At 30.5% G+C, this 24312-nt stretch overlaps 2 protein-coding genes across 6 annotated transcripts; both read right to left on the reverse strand.

The window, feature by feature from the left end:
• Positions 1-1165: 1165 nt before the first annotated feature.
• On the reverse strand, positions 1166-11402 carry LOC126847899 (uncharacterized). Of its 4 annotated transcripts, none has more exons than XM_050588310.1 (21): positions 11316-11399; positions 7184-7288; positions 7038-7081; positions 6847-6913; positions 6728-6757; positions 6622-6645; positions 6431-6481; positions 6134-6163; positions 6041-6070; positions 5663-5713; positions 5374-5403; positions 5153-5182; positions 4914-5015; positions 4743-4772; positions 4482-4511; positions 4269-4298; positions 4098-4127; positions 3838-3858; positions 3008-3055; positions 2323-2412; positions 1166-1534 (listed from the first exon to the last, which is right to left on the reverse strand). In XM_050588310.1, exons 4-21 carry the CDS (start codon positions 6905-6907, stop codon positions 1329-1331), a joined length of 924 nt encoding a protein of 307 aa, XP_050444267.1. In that variant the 5' UTR covers positions 6908-6913; positions 7038-7081; positions 7184-7288; positions 11316-11399; the 3' UTR covers positions 1166-1328. The 4 variants fall into 4 exon arrangements, with proteins under 4 accessions (XP_050444267.1, XP_050444268.1, XP_050444269.1 ...); XM_050588311.1 differs by lacking the exon at positions 11316-11399 and adding an exon at positions 9760-9846; XM_050588312.1 differs by lacking the exon at positions 7184-7288 and having other exon boundaries at positions 11316-11402.
• Positions 11403-13406: 2004 nt separating this feature from the next.
• Positions 13407-22411, reverse strand: LOC126847893 (aromatic-L-amino-acid decarboxylase-like). 2 transcript variants are annotated; one of them, XM_050588302.1, is made up of 10 exons: positions 22214-22411; positions 19682-19782; positions 17244-17360; positions 16298-16532; positions 16042-16161; positions 15412-15541; positions 15042-15302; positions 14413-14630; positions 13953-14153; positions 13407-13875 (listed from the first exon to the last, which is right to left on the reverse strand). In XM_050588302.1, the coding sequence occupies exons 3-10, from the start codon at positions 17321-17323 to the stop codon at positions 13630-13632; spliced, it is 1491 nt and encodes a 496-aa protein (XP_050444259.1). In that variant the 5' UTR covers positions 17324-17360; positions 19682-19782; positions 22214-22411; the 3' UTR covers positions 13407-13629. The 2 variants fall into 2 exon arrangements, with proteins under 2 accessions (XP_050444259.1, XP_050444260.1); XM_050588303.1 differs by lacking the exon at positions 19682-19782.
• Positions 22412-24312: the final 1901 nt, after the last annotated feature.

Here is a 24312-nt window from a genome sequence, read left to right on the forward strand (position 1 = left end):
TCACAGATACCTTCTGTAAACTATAAATAATATATATTAACTCTTTCCCTTAGAAGGAATTTACAATTTCTTCTTATTTCACTTTTTCAAGCAAACTGTTAGGGTTTATTGTCTGAAAAATTGGCAACAAGTATGTCTAGAACGGCCCTATAACATGTCCTAAAATATGTAGTTTTTTACTTAGTTAAGAAAAACCTCCAGTTTTTGTTAAAAGAATTATTATCGATATTAGTATACACAACTTTTCTTAAGTACAGAGGCCTCTTAGAAATCGAAAGGTGTAGTTAATAAGTAGAAAAATACTGTGCACACGATTTGTGGAATTTATTATAAAACATATTTTTATGTTTAGCGCAAAATAATATTATGGTTACTCATATAGAAAATTTTCGGGTTTAAAAAACAACAAATATTATAATGTAGAAATAATTCTACTTAACAACGAAAATTTTGAATGTATGTGTATCCGGGTATACATGGTTAACTATATTGGACTATAAAAGCACCACTCGCCGAATAATATTACAATTTTAGTTGGTCAAGTGAATTTTATTTATTTTGGCAAATAGCGGTAAAAATTATTACAAATCAAAATTGATTGTTCCAACGCCTTATTGATATATATGTACTTAAATATGTTAAAAATTCACATTTGATCAGACTGGAGTTCTATTCAATAGCTTAGAAAAGTTAAACATTTTAAGGTTTTTGTAAATTAGTCGAAGAGTATTGCAAACGTTGAATAAAGTTTTGATCGAATATGACTTATGACACAATTTTTTATAGGTACAGAAGTCCCTTAAAAATCTAAAGGTGTTGTTCTAATTATAAAAAAATATATTTTGTATGCTAACTACAAAATATATTAAGGTTACTCATGTATACAATTTTCGGTTTGAAAAAAAAAACATCAAAAGCTATAATGCTTAAACATTTTATAAACTCTGAATAGGGAAAATAGGAAACTAGTATAAGCTATGAAGATTTGTGTTCAAGACATAGGACTTAAATGGATTATATTAAGCCAAAAAATGGAACGAATAAAAGAAACTAAGAAACTATTTTTAAAAAACATTTTCTCACAGAATCAAATTTGTACAATCAGATAAAGTCAACAAATGAGTAAGCGAAACTGTTTATTACAAGATACATTAAATTTGACAATTTGGATATAAGTGCGATTTGGAAACAATTATTTAAATTAAATAAAAACAGTACTGTATAATTTGTGATAATTTAACTCTAAGATTCCTGGTCAAAATCATATTAACAGAGATGCAAGTGAATACTTATCACTATATTAATGATGATTATTTTCTATAAGTTAATCAAACAAAAAAATTTTTGAAAGACGTGCCAGGCACTGGTTTAGCTTCGATTTTTTTACTTTTGTCTATACTTTTGAATAGACACTCGCTGTCACCGCGATTTTTAGCTCGTATTATATATGCCTCCGGTTGTACTATACTTGTGAGCAATCCTAGTAACCGACATTTCGGCTTAATATCTGTGAAATCTGGATCGATGTCCTCCTCTAAAAAAATAAAAAAACTTTGTTCTAACATTTTCCAAACTTAGCTTTGTTATTAAAAATAAAACATGGCACATGGAAAATGAAGTTTCGCCTTGTTGAATATAACTTTGTAGTAGATTGTATGTGTTTTATTTTAAGAAAAACATATGAAAATGGTAGATAAATGTTATATATTTACAATTGACCACTTTATAGTCATCTTGTATTAAGTTGTTTGATATAAAATAGGTTATTTTCTTGGTATATCGTTGTAAATAAATGTAAGTGGTGGATAAATGTATTATATATTTACAATTGACCAATTTAGTCATCACTTATTAGGATAATTGATATGAAATAGGTTATATTGTTGTAGATTAATACCTCATATAGTTCTTGTGAAAAAAGAGGTGTTGAAATGTGTTGTTAATTGATGATCACAAAAAGTTTATTGGACATATAAGAAAAATCACCAAAATAAACAATTTAAACAACAACCTACAATATTGAATGCACTAGTAAACAACCACTTCCCATAGTCGTCATATTTAGATTATAATACTTAAGTAGTAAAAAAAAAAACCCAAAAATGTGTTATTGTGTGTGTGTGTTAAATTAATAGAAATTAATAAGTGCTTTCAGGCAAGAGTTAAATTCTGAATGATGTTGAGTAATTAAAATTTATTTTTATTTTTGTTCTGCCAGTTAAAGTTCTGAGAACATTTTTAAATTTCATCTGAACCATTTTTCAGAATATGACTATTGTATAAAATAAAAATGAAACTATTACAATTTGATTTAATACTTACGTTCTAAGCTCGTAACCATTTCTTGTGTAACTTTTTCAGTCATTTCTCTTCTCACTTTTCCAAGTTCGAACAATTCACGGTCTTTAAAATCTGTACAAATTAATAAACAACCTTGTTGATGACAAAAATATTATACATAAAAAAAATTGTATTGCTCGTGTTATTAACGGAGTACATGATACATTCAATGAACTGTAATAATGTATTTTTTTTTTCTTCAACTTTTCTTATCATGAACTTGTAGATAGTAATTTGTCTATACTTGAAACTTAAATAGGTTTATGAGAAGCAAAATCATTCAAGGAGTCAAAAGTTATTAACCATACGAGATTTAAGTTGTTATTCGATATAGATATTAAAAATAAACTAACAGACTTGTGAACGTTTATGGATAAAACTAAGTATATGCCTTTTAATACTCACTACTTTTAAGTCCTGAACAAATTTATCTTTTAAATTATAGCCCTATTTGTTCTGTGATTGTTTCACGTATGCCATATGCCGTTTAACATTTGATATTTTTGTTTACAATTAAAAAAAATATTTAGAGTAAGCATATTTGGTATTGCATATCTCGTCACTGATAAATTTGCATAGAGGTAAATCAATTCTGATTTTTTTTATATCAATTCCAATACTGTTTTATACGTTTTTTATTTATATTTTGTATAATTACAATAATTACCTATTGGTTCAAAACCAAAATTTCTCTTTAAATTTTGCAATAAAACATCTATAATAAAAAACAATTATTTTTAAAAAAAATTTCAAATAATACATCAAGCATAAATACAAATAAAATATGCAACTTAATAATCGTCATTATTTAATAATTAATTTGGACACCTTCTTAATATGACTACAACAATTTAGCTGTGAAACGGGATTTGCTACGATAGTGAATATTATAGTGGACTGCGATATCACAAACAGCTGATACATTGAAAATCAATCAGCGATTTCCAATGTTATTTGGTAAACATATTAATGCATAATTTTATCATTCACACCCAATCATACACCTTGTAGTTGACGTTTTGATTAACATTCATACAGAAACCGCATAAAAATAAAAATTGTCAAAAATAATCAATTCAATTACATTAGAAAAGAGCTGCTGATAAAGCTTATGAAAAAGGAAATTAGTTCAAAAATTACCTTATTTTAGTAAAATTTACTTTCTGCTGTATATTATATAAGACTTGTCTTATGGTCAAAACGCTCCTAAAAACCTTTTGAGCAAATTTATCAAGAAACATGAAAAATGTTCAGAGTATATTTGATTGATAATATTTGTATTATTAAAACATAATGAAATATTCATCTATTATTAGCACTTGTATATGCTTTTGTATGAAGTTATGGAAAAACTAAAAGTCTACCGGCAAAAAATTGTCTTATATATTTAAAATTTAGATTATTAATTTAAAGACAATAACCATGTGTAATGTATAATCATTAAGTCACACAATTAAACCTTTGGGTTTTTTGTGATTAACAAATAAATATAATTACTTTGGTCAGGAACAGTGACACCTGTAAATATTAAAAAATGTTCATTAATCAAACCAGTTTTTATATTTTATCAATAATAGTAATGAAAATAGAGTTTATTTAGACTAATTATTAATACCTGTAGATATCGACATAATTTTGACTATTATATTTCAAATTTACAATATCATTTTGAAGTCATTAGCGAAAAAATTAATAACCATAACTCACAAAATTTAAGTCTTAGGACTATGCGCTATTAACAAAAAATGTGTAATTACCTTTGAATTCATCAACAGGAACAACAACGTCTGTAACAAAAAAGTTACATAGTTAGACAATAAACATAAATCTGATTTTATGGTTTATGTAGTATCAGAAAATAAATAAACATCAAGTCATACAATTAAGTTTCAGGGCTATGCACTATTAACAAATAAATGCGTAATTACTTTTCTTTTCATCGTCAGAAATTTCATTATCTGTAAAAAAATGTTTAAAAATTATATAATAAACAAGTGTTTATACTTTTTCTATAACAGTATCTAAAACTGTATTTATTTAGACTAAATATAAGTACCCAATGAAAAATCAATAATCATTAGGTCACGCAATGAAGACTTAGGACTATTAGAATCAATAAATAAATGCGAAGTATTAATTACTTTTTTCTTCATTTTCAGGAACAGGGATACCTGAAACAAAAACAATTAAATAGTCTTAACAATTAATATATTTTATCTGTAACAATATTTAAAACTGAGTTTATTTAGACTAATTATTAAACGTTTTAATAACATAATTTCGACTATTATATTTCAAATTTAGCATATTATTTTGAAGTCAATAGCAAACAAATGAATAACCATTAACTCACAAAATTAAGTCTTAGGGCTATGCACTATTAACAAAAAATGTGTAATTACCTTTGTTTTCACCATCAGGAACAACAATATCTGTAACAAAAAAGTTACATAATTAGACAATAAACATAAATCCTTTTTTATGGTTTATGTTGTATCAGAAAATAAATAATCATCTAGTCATACAATAAAGTCTTAGGGCTACGCCCTATTAAAAAATAAATGCGTATTTACTTTTCTTTTCGTCATCAACAAATTCATCACCAGAACTTTCATTACCAGAAGTTTCTTCACCATAATATTCCTCTTCAGAACTTACATCAGTAATTTCAACATCTGTAAAAAAATTGTAATAATTATATAACAAACAAAAACGTTTTTATTATTTTTTATATAACATTATCTATAACAAGTTTATTTTGACTAATTTAGTCTCAAAGCTATGCACGATAAACAAATAAATGTGTAATTACATTTGTTTGGATAATCAGGATTATGAATATCTGTAAAAAAAAATTATATAATAAACAAAAACCAGTTTTAAGATATTATTATCTACAACAATTAACAGTATTTAAAATTGAGTTTATTTAGACTAAATTTTAGGACCTAATAAAAAATTATTAATCATTAAGTCACGCTACAAGGCGTTAGGACTATTTAGGATTAATAAATAAATGCTAGGTGTAATTACATTTTTCTACATATTCTGGAGCCTTGATTTCTGTAACAAAAATAAATTAAATAATTTTACTGTGAATAAAAACCCTTTATATATTTTATCTATAACAATATCTAAAACTGAGTTTATTTAGACTAATTATTAAACATTAAAATAGTTATATTTCGAATAACCATCAAAAAGTTTAGTCAGAAATATATAACTAAAACACTTAGAACTTAGAATTGAATTTCCATTGTTTTTGGTTTAATACAAATAATTATTATTATTGAAATTTTTATTAACAAATTATGATACTTACTTAATTCCTTGTATATTTTTTGTTGCAAACTATTTTCGTAATGAATGCATTCTAAAAAATGTTTTTTAAAAAAATAGTCATTCGTTAAATAAATTTTGCAAATATGACTTTATATAAAATATATATTATAGGGTGAAGGAAGGTATTTTCGTGGCATAAGCAATTTCGTGATATAGTTTGTTTGATCGTATCGCGTAATTCCCTAGTAGAAAATTGTCTTGAAAATCACACTGATTGTTAAAATAACTGTTATTACACATTCATTTTAATGTACATCGTTTCTTAAGATAGCAATACATATGGAAGTACATCATAAATCTCAATTTATAATAAAAATTATGCATCTATGACTTAATATAAAATAATATGATTTATTACTCCTGAGTCCTCTTCTAGCGACTGCAAACTCTGAAAACAACATTTTTTACTTAATATGTGCAAATACGTTCATACATTTGGAAACATTATTACCTGGTGCAGCTAACATTATAGCTATTTCCTCTAAAATAGACATAAAATAAATGGATTAGTTAATGATATTATTTAGCTATGATATATCACTGATAAATTTAGGTAGAGGTATGTAAATCAATGTTAAAATTTGTACGGAATGTATGCGTCATTATTTAAGCTTGAAAAGTTGATTAAAAAAACAATTTGTTTGAAAGAGGAGTATTGAGGAACATTCAAATTTGTGAAAACTTAAGATCACATTACATAAAAAAAAAACTAATGACAAAAAATGTAGTTATTAATAATTATAATTACCCATTGAATATCTTCCGCAAACAAATGATTTAATTACCTCATGCAATCTATCTAGAATAAACAAATAACGGGTTGAGTTATAAAGTATGTGATAGCAGTAAGTATATTATTTAAATATTTTTACACTATAGTTAGGTTTAGTAGGCACTGTGTAAGTATTATGTGTCAGTGTATTATTCTAAAGTACATACCTCCTGCTAGCTCGATATGTTTGTCTGAAATAAATAGATTGAAATAAGTTTATGCAAATATTTAAACATAGTGTTAAATTTGTATGATAAAAAACAAAATACTGACTTGTTTGGTCCATCTTATTCTTGTAGTCCGCTGTAAAAAAAATGTAATTATTGTACTTTTTTTTAGATTTTTAATTCCCTCGAGTAGGCAAGTGTAAACATAAAATACATTACAATTACCTATGTTAACTGCTAAAACAGTAACAACGACGAATGAAAATAAAAAACAAAAATGTTTCATCTTTATCTGCAAATAATAATAAACATAAAAGCCTTTATTAGACAAAGTCGTTTTGAACCGATATGTTTGTGTAGCTGACATGGGCAATTAGAAAATTAGAAAAACTTTATAAAATGTATTGAAAACTCACTGGAAATCTTTGAAGTTATGGTAGAACTGTTGTGGACTTCTATGCTGAAACAACAGTTTTAAAATGATTCTCTAGGCGACTCGATAACCGAAACGGTAAAATCTGAACAAGTTTTTCGGTATGCAAATATATTTTAGTACGCTTACTTGTTTGTGCAAATGTGAAACAAAGTTGAAACTATAGCTTTTTCAGCTATTTGTTTTACAGTATTGTTCATAAACTGCGATGGCATGAATACAATACACGGGTATCTTCAAAAATAAACAATACCATATGAAATTTTACGGTTAGCTGTTGTTTATCGAAGACCCATTGTTTTTTAGCATATTTTGTTTTGTTACAAACAACAAAAGGATTATTTTAGATTTTCGCCTTTGCATTTATATCTACGTATATAAAATATTTACACCTTACACAGATTTGGAATTAGAACACAAATGTTCCTATTCAAATGTTGGAATTATTTGCTAACAGTTTGTGTTTGCTATAATATTTGTAACAACATATGGTACTATCGTGCATGCAAAATCAAACGTTCTAAAATACAAATGATATGAAACATGATATGGCCAAAAACCCACTTATTTTTCCTCTAAATAAAAATATAATATAGTTAAAACTATAAAAATTGTATGCGTGATTAAAAATGATCAGAGTCGATACATACATACATAGATAGAATCATTTTCAAATTATAAAACAAGATGCATATCTGTAGATAAATGTATGTAATCATTTTCAAAAATGTGGACGGGGGAAACGTTTGAGAGACCAAAAGTTAAATTAATAAAATTTTAATTTTATAAATAAAGATACAGAATACAAATGTATAATAAGTTATAAGATACAAAATTCCGTATCTTCACATACTTGACACCATATTGTTTATCATCTATTACTGCTGTTATTAACTTTACTTCATTTGGATATGTAACTATGTACTTGGATTTATAGATATAATATATATATATATATATATGTATTTGTTTTTTTTAATTCGAATTCAAATTAATGTCAAGTGTACTTAAACTGTCATTTTATATATAATATAGTGATTGGAAAAAATTGTCCGTAATAAAGATTATTATTATTATTATTATTATAATTGCGACAGTCGATAAACTAATTTATACGGTCTCAATTCTCATTGTAATTGCTATTCTACATTTGGAACAATGAACTCTTAATAGCCTTTTAGGAATATTAGTTGTTGGAATACATCATCGAATAATTTACATCTGGCAGGGCAGTGGCGCAAACCCAGAGAAGCGGGGGAGGATGAGAAGTGTTTTTTTTTTTAATATTTTCTTTTAATTATCCTATTTATTGACTTATTATAATCCGTTTAAGCCCTATATCTCAATCACCGAACTTCATAGCTTATATTAGTTGCTTTTTTTTTACATTGTCAGGTTCACTTGTTTACATTGTTTAGGTAACTAATAAAAGCTCGAATTTATGCTGTTCAATTAGGATAAATCTTGATTTTAAATCAAACCCATTTTTACAAAAAAAAAAACAAATGTCTAATAGTATGTATCAAAAATAAACAATGCTACAATGGCGGGTGGTTGGTGGTCAAATTTCAGAAAAATAATAATTTATAAACATACAACGATATAGTAATCGTATTGACCTTAATACAATTTTAAACACATTATTGACAACGATTTATGTATATACATCTACAGATAGACATCAAAGTGTTCATTTGACAACGATTCTATCAATACATATGAATAACAATCCTAATAATTTTAATCACAAATACAATTTTTTATTAGTTTTACTAATTTTTTTTGTATTGTGGAAAACACATTTTTTTATGGCCATATTTTGTTTACAATTCATTGAGCAGCTATTGAAGTCTATTTTTTATAAAACACCAACTCGTGGTCTAAAAGTTAGATTGAAAGTAGATCAAATGTAGGGCTATAACATACACAATTTTCTGAGAAAACTGTATTGAAAAATTTTTCAAACAAAGGCGTCTTAAAAATCTAAAGGTATAGTAAATAAGTAGAATATTATAATGTGCACATATGTTGTGAGAATCATAATAAAAACATGTTAAGGCTTAACTCAAAAATGTTATAAGGTGACTCATGTACACCCATATTTCTGTTTGAAAAAGGCTATAGATATTATATTGCTTTAACATAATATAGTTGATACTTAGTTTACATAGGTGCATTTCAAAAAAAAAAAATGTGTTGTATTGTGGTGTGTGTAGTACTTGTATACTTTGATATTTAATAAGCGCAAAACTAATATGTTATAATACATAACGGCCATGTGATTACTGCTTAAGCTACAGACTAATATCTTATCAGCTATAGTTGTTGTTGTGACAATGGACAGTGTGCACAGTATGCAAAACATACAGCCTGTTGATAATACATTTTGTACTACTGTTGAAACACCAGAAAAAAAGTGGAACTGAGAAGGTATTCGTTTTAAAAGGTTAAATGAAAATATGCACATTGTTTTGGTTGTTTTTCCTAATATTGAATGTGAACTTTTTAAAAAGTAGGTCAAATGAGGCACATTTTAGGTTCCATTTCTAATCAATAGACATGCTACACGAATAAAACGGTAACAATTTCTGCACTAAATTAGAAATGAAAATAATCAAGCAGTTAAGGGCTTAATCGCAAATCTAAAAATGAAATTAAAAAAACATGGACAATTAGAAAAATATAAAATGTATTGAAAAACTTACTAGTAGTCTTAGAACTTAAGCCAGAACTCTTTTAAACTTCTATCTTAAAACAACAGTTTTAAAGTGATTCGCTTGCGACTTGGTAACCGAACAGTAACATATAAAATTTTCCAGTTAGTTGTTCATCGAAAACTGATTGTTTTTTAACAAAATTTTGTTTCGTTGTTTGTGTTGACTAGAATTAGGGCGTACGTAGGTGACATAAAAGTATTCGTTCAGTATTATTAATGGTTTTTACCAGGGTTCCGTTAACCGTTATTTATTCGTTCAGTTCAAAATTATGTTCATGAACGTTAACTAGGAATAACGTTATAACTTTTTTTACCCCGAGAACGTTATACCGAAAAACGTTTTATATTTTTTTGGTCCGAGAACGTTATAAAATATAAATTGAAAATTTATATCTTTACCTATACGTCATGTATTTGTTCCAAGAACGTCATTATAAATATTGTTGTATAGTTATACACCCTGAGAACATTTAACCGAATTTGCTATAATATCTATGGTACTATCATGCATGCAAATTCAAACGTTCAAAAATACATATAATGAAACAATATATGGCCAAAACACAAAATAAAGTACTCTAAATAAATACTCGTTTTCGATAAATAGCAAACCGTAAGATTTCGTATGATATTGTTTGAAAATTTTGTGTGTAACAACTTGGCGTCTAAAAAAACATCTGCTGTGACCGCATTATAATAATAAGTTCTTTAGCAATTGTAAAAAATTCATTCAGCAGCTATATATGACCTATTTATCATAAAACACCAACTTATGGTCTAAAAGTTTGATTGGAAGTAGATCAAGTGTAGGGCTACTATAAACATGTACAAATTTCTTATTAAATCTGTATTTTAACTGGTGTAATAAATGTATCGGTGGCTTTTTTTTAAACAGGAGTAAGCTAAAGTTTAAAGAATCCAAATGTCTATACACATAAAGTATTGTGTGATTTTGAACAAAAATTTTAAACAAAAATTGCATACAACACAATTTTTCCTAGGACGGAGGCCTCTTAGAAATCTAAAGGTGTAGTGAATAAGTAGAAAAATAACGTGCACACGATTTGTGGAATTTATTATAAAACTTATTTTTATGTGTAACGCAAAAAATAGTATTAACAAAAAATAGTATAGACAAAGTCGTTAATTAATTATGGACTCCTATGTGGAACTGAGAAGGTATTCGTTTTAAAATGTTAACTTTTTCACCACTGAACCGATTTGCTTGTGTAGTTAAAAAAATATATTTGCTTTTTTCACAATAATATATATTGCATAATTATTAAGTTGAAAAGTATGCACATTTTATTGGTTGTTTTTTCTGATACTAAATGTGAACTTTTTAAAAAGTAGGTGAAATGAGGCACATTTTAGGTTAGATTTCTAATTAATAGACATGCTACACGAATAAAACGGTGATCAATTTCTGTACTACATTAGAAATGAAAATAATCAATCGGTTAAGAGCTTATTGCAAATCTAAACACGTAATTAAAAAACATGGAAAATTAGAAAAACTTAATAAAAATGTTTAAAAAAACTCACTAGAAATCTTTCAAGTTATGGTAGAACTCTTGTGAACTTCAGTGTTAAAACAACAGTTTTAAAGTGATTCCACTTGTTGGCCACTTGTTAACCGAAACAGTAAAAACTTTAAACGTTTTTCAGCATGCAAATATATTTTGGTACGCTTACTTGTTTGTACAAATGTGCAGCAAAGTTTAAACTATTGTTTTTGTAGCTGTTTCTTTTACAATTACGATGGGCAACATACAGTACTTATTTTTTTCGACTTTATACAAAATACAAAATACGGGTATCCCTGATCTTCCAAGAATTATAGCAAATAACTATTTTGTACATAAAACAATATAACACAATATTTCGTAGGACCGAGACCTCATAAAAATCTAAAGGTTTGGTAAAAAAAAAATAGAATTATAATGTGCACGTATGTTGTGAGAATTATAATAAAAACATGTTATAAGGATTAACTTAAAAAATGTATTAGAGTGACTGTTGTACAAATATTTTGGTTTGAAAAAAAAACTATGGTTATTACATAATATATTGGTTAAACCTTATAAAAAGGCATAACAAATTTGGAAAAGTTGTTTTAATTTGTCACAATATAACTTATCGACATTTATTAAGAATAATGAATCCAAACCTTCACAGATATCTTTCTTAAAAAATAATATGTATAAACAATACCACATAAAATTTCACGGTTTGTTGCTTATCACAAACTAATTGCTTTTAGCGTATTTTGTTTTGTTGTTTGTGTTGCTATTCCAATGTGGGAATTATTATCTTGCCTAACCGTAGAACCCTGATGTTCCAATAATTATAGCAAATAACCATTTTGTACATAAAGATAGGATATTAGTATTTTTCAGCATGCAAATATATTTCAGTGCGTTTTACTTAAACAAATATTTTGTCACCCAAGTAGGTATGTCATGCATTCTAATCAACATCAATTCTCTACATAATCAAATTATATGTAATATTAAGTAATAGTTATCAATGACATACATTAGAACAATTTAATAGAATAATATTGTATCTTATTGTACAAAATAGTTATTCACTAGTTATTGGAACATCAGGGTTCCACGGTTAGGCAAGAAAACAATAATTCCAACATTTAAATAGGAACACAAAAAACAAACAAAATTAGACGTTTTTTTTTTTTTGCAAAATTGGGCTTGATTTTAAATTGAGATTTATCCTAATTGAACAGCATAAATTTGACCTTTTGTTAATAACTTGAAAAGTATTGCACACATGGAAATAATGCCTGTGACATAATTTTTCTAGGGACAAATGGTCATTGTATCATTTTTGTAAATAACGGTGAAAATTCCAAATCATTGATTTTTTCAAACGCACTATTGATGTAGTATATACTTTGATAAAATGTAAAGCTTATGATAATAATTTAAATATATAATCGTATAATATATATATATATATATATACATAAGTTATAGTTGTTTATTTTTAATAAATAGTATTAAATAGTACTGTAGCTGTTTCTCAATAACAAAAACCCTATTTTAATATTTTATGAGAAATTAAAAGTCATAAATTTATGACTTCCTTTGCAATTATTGATGTATTCAACTAGAAAGAAAAAATATATATAATACAATAATGGTTTCCGAGCTCAAAACTTTTTTTTTTCTGTAATAGTATTTCTCCTTTTCTTTGAAACTAAACAAAATCGGTACTAGTGAAATCCTTTGCGTTCCATAAAGTTTTACTATTTATACGGTAAAATTGAAAATTCAATTTTCCTAAAGAAAACAGTTTTTGTATAACATCATTATGGAGTTTTTTTTTCCGAATATTGCATAAGTTAGTTTGTGCCGTCGTCAGTTGCTGTGAAGAAATAACCAAACCATTAATATGAAATATTGTTAAAGGAGGTTTACAGAGTTTCTCATCAGTAACGTTTTGTTTAATAAAAACGAATAACTCACTTAGATGAAATCTGCTTTGAACCGGAAATGTTACTTAAACTAAATAGAGTAAAAGCTGTAATATTATTATTACATTTCACTGTACTTGACGATGAAGTAATAATTTAAAAAAATGTTTTTAATTGAAAATATTATATTCAACCGTGTTTTCTCATTAAACATATAACACATAAATAGATTCTTATAATTAAACAAACCGTAATAATAATAAATAATAAAATATCCAAACAAATCCATAATAACTCTATTGTAAAAATAGGTATATTACTATAACTTAACCCTAATCGGCTAGGGCGGCTGGTAAGCCTCGGGTTGTGTGCGGTAATAGCTGTCGGTGCAAGTACTTTGTCGTCTGATCATCTCTGTCGTCGTTATCCCTGAGACAAGTATTTCCTTCTGTCTTCGCCATCTTTTTTCGCCCATTCTTCGGTGCCGGCCAACGTGTCGACCAGTGTGCTTATTTCGTTCCACGCAAACTCCACGTCCTTTTGCTCGGTCAGACGGCTGCACACCACAAAACGGATGACCAGCTGCGATCGCACCGAAGCCGTAACCAAGTAGATCTGTCGGCGACTCATCAGGCTGTCGTACAGTTTTTTCGTCCAAACGTTGTCACCCTAATGGGGCCCAGATACAATGTTATAGCAAAAATCCGTTTCCGCTTAGCACGTGTCTTTATAACGAACGGTTTTACCTTTAACCGGAAGCACACGAGTCCCATGGTGACGGGCGTGACCACTTCGAACCTGCGGTCCTGTTCGACCAGTTGACCGAACAATTCCGCCAGCTGCACTTGCTTCTTAATGTGCGCCTGTAGTCCTTCGACGCCGTACAACCTCATGACGAACCACACTTTCAACGCCCTGAACCTTCTGCCCAACGGTATCTGCCAGTGCTACACAACGTGGACAGCAGTGTTAAAAACGCATGCCAACGGCAGTAGTGTCTCAAAAAAAAAAAAAAAAATGGTGGGGTTTCAAACGGCTGTAGGTTGAGAAGTATTGGACCTACAGCCATCTAGTGGAAGTCATTCGAAACTTGACAACTCCCTCTTTCGTCAAAGCCCTACCAGAGCGCCGTAGGTCCAATACTTCACCAACCTACAGCCGTTTGAAACCCCACCATTGTTTTTGAGACATATTTTCTACACTTACTCTGAAATCCGGTATTTGCGGGTCCTCGCTCTGGTAGCTGTGATTCAAATAGACCCTTTCCACGTTGAACGCGTTCACCAGGTGCGTGGCGTTTTTCACCCACAAAGCGGAACAATCGAAATTGACCAAAAGCCATTTGTGCAAGTTCACGTCGAACGAGTCGGCGAATTCGACGCCGGCCATTAAATGCCTGTACTCGGGAAGTATGAATGCGGCACCTAAAAAGTTAAGCGAATGCAAACATTTAAGAAAAAAACCGAGTGGCGAACAATTTCATTGCAGACATCTTGGAGTTATGGCGTCCGACATTTTGTACTCAGTCAAGCCCAAATAATATTGGCAATCATTAATTCCCTCACTAACCGAGGAGATAACATTGACTCTAATTTGTGCGAACGGAAAACATTTTCGTTAATTTAACAAAGACAAATTGGGAGCTCAACTGGGTGACATATCTGCTGTGTCAGAGGACTGAAAATTTATGGGTAGTAATGGTTAGAATTTACTATAATCTCTTGCATTTCACCCACAACTAGAGGAACTTGTGACTGTGCTTGATTGTTTGCTGACACGTTGTTTTTAGAGCCTGAACAAGTTTAGAAGGGTTTGAACAAAATTCCAATCAGTACCTGCGTAGGCTGCGTCGACGTGCAACCAGATATTGTTTTCGTTGCAGATCGGACCCAACTCTTCGAGACAGTCAAAGGCGCAAGTGCCCGTGGTGCCCAAGGTGGCGACCACATAACAAGGGATGAGTCCTTTGGCGCGATCCTCCTCGACGGCTTTCAACAAGACCGGACCGGTCAAACGGCCGTTCTCGTCCGACTTGAGCAATCGCATGGGCATCGATCCGAGCAGACCGGATTTTTCCACGCTCGAATTGGATTGATCTGTCGGACATGATAATATGTTCAATTTTTTTTGCAAAATAAATCACTTGTGCGAAACAGCCATATGACAAGTGTCACATAAAATTTGGGAAACATCCGGTAAAATTACCTGAAGTGTAAGCAATAAGTTTCGCTTTTATTTCTCCGTCTTCCAAAAGGGGATTTATTGTTTTCACGTGTTTAGTCATGCGGTCTTTGGCCGCCAGCAAGCACACGAATGTGGCTTCCGACGCACTGCCCTGGAAAATAACACAACGTAGCCAGTATAATAAAATAATATTTCTCAATGTACCAGTGTACTGTGTATTTAATGCAAAGATAACCTGGCGAAAAGAAGAAATTAACGTATGAAAACATGATTGAGATGATTTTATCAAAAGACAGATCTACAACCACTAAACTATATACATGGTAGGCGCGCAAATTGATCCCACACGGATTCCGCCATCTTGATTCCTGTCATGGAAAAAATGGTGCAACACCATTTATTCCATGATAAAAATCTGATATCAACAATACGGTAAGTGTGATAACAGAACGGAATCAAAATGGTGGCTCACTTTTATTATTCATGAAAAATAAGCATCATACGCCTTTCATGTATATAGATCAGTGTCCACAACTAATTGGCTTTTCTGGATTCAATTTTTTTTTGTTATCCAATTGCACGATGAAATTATTGTTTTAAAAACAGGTATATATTATTTGATTTGCCCTTACAAAAAATGCGTAAAAATACCTGTATAATACCACCGCCGGGTCCTTCGGACTCGTTTAAGAACTCTTTAGGTATCTGCAACATTTTCCCGAACCAATTCATTACTTGCACCTCGAGTTCGGTGCACGCCGGACTGGTAATCTGCGGAAAACAAAATATATTGTACTCAAATAATAAACAAAATTAGTTTAGCCAAATTTTAACGACGGGTCAGACTTTCCGCTGACCGTTGTAAACCAATTGTAATTCAATGGGGAAAAAATCCGGAAAAGCTTACCCAAGAAAACCCTATGCATCCGATGCCGGTGGACAACAAATCCCCAACGATGGCCGGGTACGAATTGGCAGTGGGGAAGAACCCGTGGAATTGCGGCGATTGCCAATGCGTGATGCCGGGCATAATGATTTTTTCAACATCCGCTATCACCGTCTTCCAGTCTTCGCCCTTAACCGGAGCCTCTGCCGGCACCAGGTCGTACAGGTATCCCGGTTTCACTGAAGATAAAACTGGCCTAAAACAATCCAGCAACAGCACGGTCAGCATAATATTATGGGAATAACACTATAGTAGTCATCGGTAAAGGTGGCCACGAAATCCTGCAAAACACACATTCCAACAAGATTCGGACACAAATTGACCTAATCCATCCTAGCCGGGTCAAATGAACATTTAAACATCTTCTTCTTCTTCGCCTTACACTCCCGACTACATGGGGTCGGCCACCCTAGTCCTGCACATCTTTTGCCGTCTTCAAATTACTAAATATTTATCTTTTCAGTATTTTCTCCATTGTTCTAAAAACTCTTGGAACTTAAATGGTAACGCACATAGTGTTTATCAACTTTCTTAATTGAGAATAATTTACTAAAAATGTCGACTGGTCGATAACTGGTATTGAATAAACAGTTTTAAAGTTAATAAAGTTTTATATGATTGTTCTCGATTTAAAAAACAAATTCAATCATATGTTAAGTTTCAAAAGTTGATAAAGCTTTAGAAAATGCTAAAAAAAGATGAAAAACTCGATTATTGTTGTATAAAATATTTTCAAAAATAATAGCTGCACAATTGCAAATATCACCTTAAGAGTAAACTAAAGTATAAGGCGTTAAAATAATTACCCTGTACAATGGATAGCAAACCCAAAACGGCCCCAATATTTGTAATATTTTTTTACCAATTTTGATTTATGCAAGTAATTATTGTCGGTGTAATTATTTACCTGTCACGAACGTTCTCGGTATAGTCGGCTATGTAATCAACGACCGCCTTGGCGAACTCTCGGAACTGTTCGGAATCCATAGCGTTTTCTAATTAGTGCTTCTTCAAGTGGAAAAACCTAAAACAAAGCAATCGGTGTACTCATAAAAACTATTTTATAAAAAAAAAAACCGATTAAAACGCGTTTTCAACGCCTCCGGAGAGGTAATTCTCCCTACTGGTTAAGTACCTATTTACAAAATTGTATTAACAAGCCATCGGGCGTTAGCGAATAATGTGATCGTTATGTTAGGATATTATAATTTGTCGAGTAACACCGTTTTTGGCGCATAAAAAAACACCAGCGCTGTAGTAATAACTACAACAGTACACTAATTAGCGTGAATCCAATTAATAACGACATGTCATCCGAACAATGATTGGCGAGAAATTAGCAAACGGTCGATTTCCACTTAGTAGTCTCGAGAACTTTTGTAGGCGTTATTGTGTGAACTTTGAATCAAACCAAATAGGCGCTTGTCTGATTGATATACTGTAGTTCTGGTAGACAAACAAAACGTTTATCATGTGTCTTATTGTTATATAGTTCCGCTTTTGAAAATCATTTCTGCGTGTACCGCGCCGGTGTTAAGGACGACATCACTGCTGTATAGATAGGTACCTATTCGACGGAGGCCAATATATGGGTAACAACATGTCAAAGGATAACAATAGCCCGGTTTTTTTCTTTTTCAATTAAAACAAGGTCTAACAAATAATATAATCCAATAAAAATAACGGTCGGCACGACGAAGGTGACACAGCGTGCGTAGGTATGCGCCGCACATATATTATTATACACCTTTTGAATTATGATAAATCCAAATGCAATTTTTGTATTACGGTTATACTGTGTGTTTTGTTATTTATGAATTTGTTCAATTGGATTGTTTCGGGGCTGCCGGTGGAAAAAAATATAATATATTTATCTTCCTGAACCACCACCCGGATCTAAGCTGCTGCTCATCCCGTCCAGCCCCACGTGGTATTACAGCTTATGCCTCCCCCCCCCCCATTTCTATATAATCCATTCGACGAACCTTTTTTTTTTTTTTCCCCTTTTGTACTTACACGACAACAATCCGTAATCCCGGATTATGTAGGATTTCGACTTAAAAGTTTACACAGATTTCCTAGAAAAAAAATTATACAAACAAAATAAAAGGAAGAACAACAAATTCGATTGGCCAACAAAAACTTGCTATATTAACATCAAACAGTGCAACTCTTACATTTTGTATGCAATGTAAATTTAAGACCAAACTATAATTTTGCAAAGCTAATCAAAAAACTTTTCATTACCTCAAAACTAAAATACCATTACACGTTTGCCCAAAGGCTATATTATCATGTTGTATACTTAAGACGGCCGATTTGGCGATTGATGGGTCGCACAGGGTCGACGGTGTTAATCAGTACTGTGTCTTCGACGGTCATTACACTCGGCTATTTGTTTGCCTTTTTGAAGAGCGACCTTAACTGTTACAATTTATTAACAACACAAACCCGACCCAGGCCGAGAGCAGGGTGTACAGCTATATTTTTAATTTATTTTTCAAGCTTTACCGCCACCCCAGTGCCAACCTTTTGGAGGTTGTACAGTGAAAAAGTTTGCGAATTAACGAACCCTTTTTAATTTTTTACTAATTATCATAAATAATTTATTCCATCCTAGTTATTAAAATGATTAACTGCAACAGTTGTCTCGTCCTGTATTTCGCAGTGAAAAAATGAACACAGGACGCAAAGAAAGGCCAAAGATCTAGGCTTGTCAAAAAAATTAATATAGATCAGAATAAACTTTTAAAAAACATGTAGACATATTTTTTTTCGTCCACTCTTTCTAATAACTAAGAAAAAAAATTCGTTGACAAGCTTAGGGATTTGAAATAAAATAATATTTCTTATAATTTACATATTTACTGTCAAGAAATTTAATACTGACTTATTTATACTGCAAATCCCGTTAACACTGATTAAATTTGTTTTTCCAAGTGAATTGTTAAACAAAATTTTTTAATTAAGTTATTTTTAGATTACAGAAATTTAATTTAAAAAAAAAAACAAGAAAGGACGACAAGTACCGACAACTTTGGATAATAATAAATATACATTTATGTACCTATTACAGTACATTAGAGTTGGTAATTGATCAACAACACAAAAACAGCTTTGCCTAATATTGAAAACTTTTTGAAAATCATCTCTTGAGATAAATCAAAATAAATATACATTGATAGGTATTAATGTATGAAAACACACAGAATAGCAAACAAAAATAACGCGAAAACCTAACAACTAATTTTGAGAATTTTTAAACTTTTAAAAAACTTTTACCGCCAGAACTGTTCAAAACAGTTTAGGTTAGGTATAATTGTAAAGACAAAAAATGGAACTTACCTTATTCCAATCTGTAGGGTTTTTTTTTTTAGTATCTCAATAGTGTTCCTGCTCCAGTAAACTCCACTACTACACTGAATGCGGTACCAAAAGTCTTGTTACTATAATAACAATGTACTATTATTATTATTATGTCTGCTCTGGTCTTCACATGACATTGTGTGAGCCGTCATCGCTCATCCCTCTCCATTACTTAAGTTTTCGCCTAAGACTATTATTATTATGATGATCATCATTTTTTTTTTTTTTTTTCATTTTCTTTATACCGGTATTGAGCTAGTCGGTTCCGGTATGTTGTTGTCGCGGCTATTGTGAATAGGTTATTTTTTTTACGCGCAATTATTATTAATATTTTTTTTTTTTTTCAAGAAAATACGTTTTTTATTAATCATAATTGTTTTCCCTATAGCCTATAATAACATTATAATATACTACAATGGCCAACAATATTGCTGTTGTGACGTCAACATGACTTTCTTTTTAGGTAAAAAAAAAAAAAAATTAAAAAGTTTGGTTCATCTTGTTTTCAAAAAAACCAAGTTGAAATTCGGAACATTCGCTTGTACGTTTGATTTTATTTGAAATTCGGTGCCAGAAGGATTTTTCAACAACCTGTTTAACTGGCCGGCAACCACCGCGTGATCGTTACTTTTACATATTAAAATGATTTATTTATAGCCACTGTAAATCAATTTTTTTTTTTTACCTATGTTTGAACTCTTTAATAGCCGTGCGATGATCTCAGACCGTAAAATTATAACCGTCGGTCATCCCAATTAATTGATTGTGATTATAAAAATCATAATACCTATCCTACGACATGGTTCTTGTTAATTGCATGAAACATCTACGTTGTAATTTTTTCTACTGTCTTTTTTTTTCAGACAACATACTTGCAGACGAGTTAATTTGTTTATTCCGCTAATTTAATATGTAAATAATGTGTTTTACTTTCCCCGGAGAATAAAGGAAATTAAATAACTGTACCTGTACACGGTGACCGCAGTTTAACGTGAGACACACATTTTCTCTTAAGATAATTGCAATTTTGAATTTTTTTAAATTTTAAGCCTTAAGTTGTAACGGTCCTATTCGTTTAATTAACTTTTTAGATTAAGGACAATCTGCTGAAAACGCCGAATGGTCCAGTTTTGGATAATTACACTTTTAATGCGGTAGACATCAAAATAATACAACACTCCAATCTTCGTCCTTTTCTAAATTTTATACTTTAGTAACTTTAAATGTAATAACACAAAGCTGGTTATAGACCAGTCAAAAGTTATCATTTGTCTTTCAAAAGTTGATAAGAGCTTTGGAAAATATTGAAAATATTTAGTAATTTTATGACATTTTGTAAACAACATAAATACAAATTTTTTTCAAAAAGAAAACCTACTAAAATGCAAAATGAGGTTTTTACGTTAAATTGATCAGCCTAAACTACTCGGATTGTGTGTATTTATAACGCAGCAGTTCCATGCATTATCTACAATGCCACAAACAGACCTCTTAAAATAACAAAAACTTGATTTAATTCTAAAATTCTTAAAAAAAAAAAAAATTATAAGCTTAAAAAACTCATTAAAAAAATATCAATTATGTGGATCTAGCAGTCACAATTTCAATAGAATATTACAATTTTTCTAGGAACGCTTCTAACCCCCTAAAAAGCCTCAAATGGGTTTGTGGGGGTTGGAAAAAATTGGGATTTAAGAGCTAATAAAGACTGAAGTCAGGTCCATTCTGATCGACTAATACTAAACGTTTTCACCCTAATACTGAAAATACAGTTTTAAGTACCTTGTTGGCAGTGATTATAAATCAATTTAATGGAAATATAATATATAAATTAATAAATCGTTGTATTAGTAAAAATTTTAATATATAATTATTATCAATTGAAATCAGCTTTTTGCATAAGTCTAAGTCCTTTTTTTAAACCTATAAAGCATTTTTTTTAATGACAAGTAAAAGCTATGCAATCAAGTAAAACATGTTTCAAATAAATAATAACAAATTCGGTTCAAAAATTAGTAATAAACTTAAAAGTGATAAATTTTTTTTAAAAAAACCCTATTTGTATCTGTTTCATAATAAATTCATATGTTTTATTATAGAATTTTATACTATTTAATATTGTATACCTAGTAAAGATTATCGAACAATTCAATTTACAAGTCAACATTCGAATGCATAAAGCGAAAAGGGACCTCTTGTCGGCTAAGTTGATTTAAAGTTCAAAAGCGCAATAGCTAAACAAGCATCCATTAACTATAAAAATCATTGTTTAGGCATCACAAAATAAATGCCTTGTCTCGAGTTGTTCAAAAATCAATCAGGGTTTACAAATGAACAATTTTGGAAAATGCCTACAAGAAGCCTTTCCGAATTGAACGTCATAAATACATATAAATATAATTAATAGTTTAAAATGGAAACTAATCGTTTTGTGTTTGTTCGAAGGAACATTTTTCAGTTTTAATCAAACATCAAATTATTTAGTATATATAGATCAATAAAAAGACTCACCGGTAAAACGATAATGTATATTATCTGTATTGAAATAAAATATTCGAATCGGTCCAAGCAAGCTGTAGCTTCCTGTAGTGCCGGTGATAATTGATATGTTAACAGCTCGAAACGAAATTCTGTATGTACTTTTTAAAATGCTTAATATGTAACAGCTGGAAAAAATCAATATTATTTACTTGATAAAATTCTTAATGATTCCGGACCGGCGGCGCACTCCTCACAAGACGTTGCACTGGCGCCCGGATACTTTTATACTGGAATAAAAATAGATAAATTATCGGAGGAAGATCTACGGTAAAACGATCATTTTTTTTTTTTTTTAATATTATATCATTACCACTTTACAGAAGCTCGGTCGATTATCATGTACATATACATGCTTCGAATCGCTTTTTTAACCATAACAAAGGGAGTTACCGGGCTGGCAATGATTTTTTTTTATGATTTTTTTTTTCAGCGATTTCACCTTGGCCACCGTCAAGAAGTCGACCTGCAGAGAGACTTACATAAGTCACCACTCCACGGTAATGGTGTGTGTGTGTGTGTGTGGATCTATAACTATTGATCCGTGGCCTCAAGGGCAAGGACGGGGAAACAAACGTGTTCGTCATCTCGTCGGCGCACACGAGGTTAATTATTATTGTTATTATTATTATTATAATTATAAAAAAAAAAAAAAACAAATAATTCACGTGCCAAATTCTAAAAACATTGAGAAAGGGAAGGGTCGAAAAATTGTAAGTACATAATAACCGTTCAAATGCAACGCGCTATACTTAGGCGGGCACCGTTAACAAAAGTGCCAATTTCGATACTTGCTCTCATCAAGGATATTATCGTTTCCTTCGATAGGACGGTGACTTGGAATTAAAAAACCAAAATAGCGTCCCAATGGGTAAGGAAGTGCGAACGGCGTAATTCAATGTAACACAAAAACACTACAATAATATTGTGTAATCGAGGTATGTATTTCCATGCAAAATGTGTAAGCAAAACAAAATAAAAATGCTGAGATTTTGAGTCAAACATGGACGTGCGGGGCAGCACATTAATGTCTTCGGGGCTTTGTATATAAATAAACAAATCAAGCAAACTAGTAAATGGTTATAGTTCTTGGTTTAACTCCTAGCCTAAAGTGCATAACTACAACGCCATCTGACCAGCATGTTGTCAATCATTTCAATCGACGTTTGTTTTGGTAACAAAAAACCAATGTTCATTTTTTACAATAATATGTTATTATAAATATTTGTCGAATTAAATCCGGTTATAGATACACAAGTATAAACGGTTTGATTTATAAATTGTTATAACAGCTATCAACTCTGTTCGACATTGCATTCATCTTCCAAACGCCTAGCCTAGAAGAAGGCCTGCAATATGCTTCATAAGAAATTCATTTTTTTTTTTTTTATACAATGTGATCTTAATTTTTCACAATTTTATTCGTTTTCACCCCCCTCCCAACTTGGTTTGTAACTTCAATAACTTAAAAAAAATAGCTATCCAAAACTGATTATCGACCAGTCAAAATGTACATAAATTGTGATCACATTGTATAAGAACATTCATCATCAAGCTTAACATTTAAGGCCCAACACTGCCATCACGAGATGATGGTATAAAAAACATTATGTCGAAAAAAAAAAATTAAATTATTAATTAAACCCTATGAGATATATTGAGTGGCCCTCGACAAATTGATCACTCTGTTTGTAACCGTACTTACAAAAAAAATTATTTGTGTTTTTGCAGCACCCTGTGATCGATTTAGCCAAACACACAGACAGACCTAACCGTTAGACGTTTAGCTATAACTGCCATAATCCCAAAAATATATCTCCCACACAAATGACGGCATTAGGTGCTTATCCCAAATCCCCAAAGTTCTGTCCATACAAATCCGAGGTCGCCTCGCACTGTCCTCTTGTCATATTTATTTTTATCTGAAGCTTTCCAGCCTTTAAACCATCTAGTCTTATTGCACCGGTCGCGTCCAACTCGTTATTATTGTTCTAAAACGTTTAAAATTACTTCTGGTGTGCCTCGAGGGTCTATATTTAGCATATATTCAACGGGTTAGCTCTCCATAAGCA

This window comes from Adelges cooleyi, unplaced genomic scaffold (genome assembly GCF_023614345.1).
Source record: "Adelges cooleyi isolate 19-005CV unplaced genomic scaffold, UGA_ACOO_1.1 ACOO_flye_CR_arks_rails_tigmint_CR_PRNA_13, whole genome shotgun sequence".
NCBI lineage: Eukaryota > Metazoa > Arthropoda > Insecta > Hemiptera > Adelgidae > Adelges > Adelges cooleyi.

What these genes read in the sequence shown, in the direction of transcription:
- LOC126847899 (XM_050588312.1), bottom strand. Translation starts at nt 6,907, where the DNA reads ATGAAACATTTTTGTTTTTTATTTTCATTCGTCGTTGTTACTGTTTTA. An exon ending in TATAATGTTAGCTGCACCAG is followed by an intron (nt 6,071 to 6,133) that starts GTAATAATGTTT and finishes TGTTGTTTTCAG; the next exon opens with AGTTTGCAGTCGCTAGAAGA. An exon ending in TGTCACTGTTCCTGACCAAA is followed by an intron (nt 3,056 to 3,837) that starts GTAATTATATTT and finishes TTTTTATTATAG; the next exon opens with ATGTTTTATTGCAAAATTTA.
- LOC126847893 (XM_050588303.1), bottom strand. Translation starts at nt 17,323, where the DNA reads ATGGATTCCGAACAGTTCCGAGAGTTCGCCAAGGCGGTCGTTGATTAC. An exon ending in ACCGAGAACGTTCGTGACAG is followed by an intron (nt 16,533 to 17,243) that starts GTAAATAATTAC and finishes GGATTGTTTTAG; the next exon opens with GCCAGTTTTATCTTCAGTGA. An exon ending in TCGTGTGCTTCCGGTTAAAG is followed by an intron (nt 13,876 to 13,952) that starts GTAAAACCGTTC and finishes GGGCCCCATTAG; the next exon opens with GGTGACAACGTTTGGACGAA.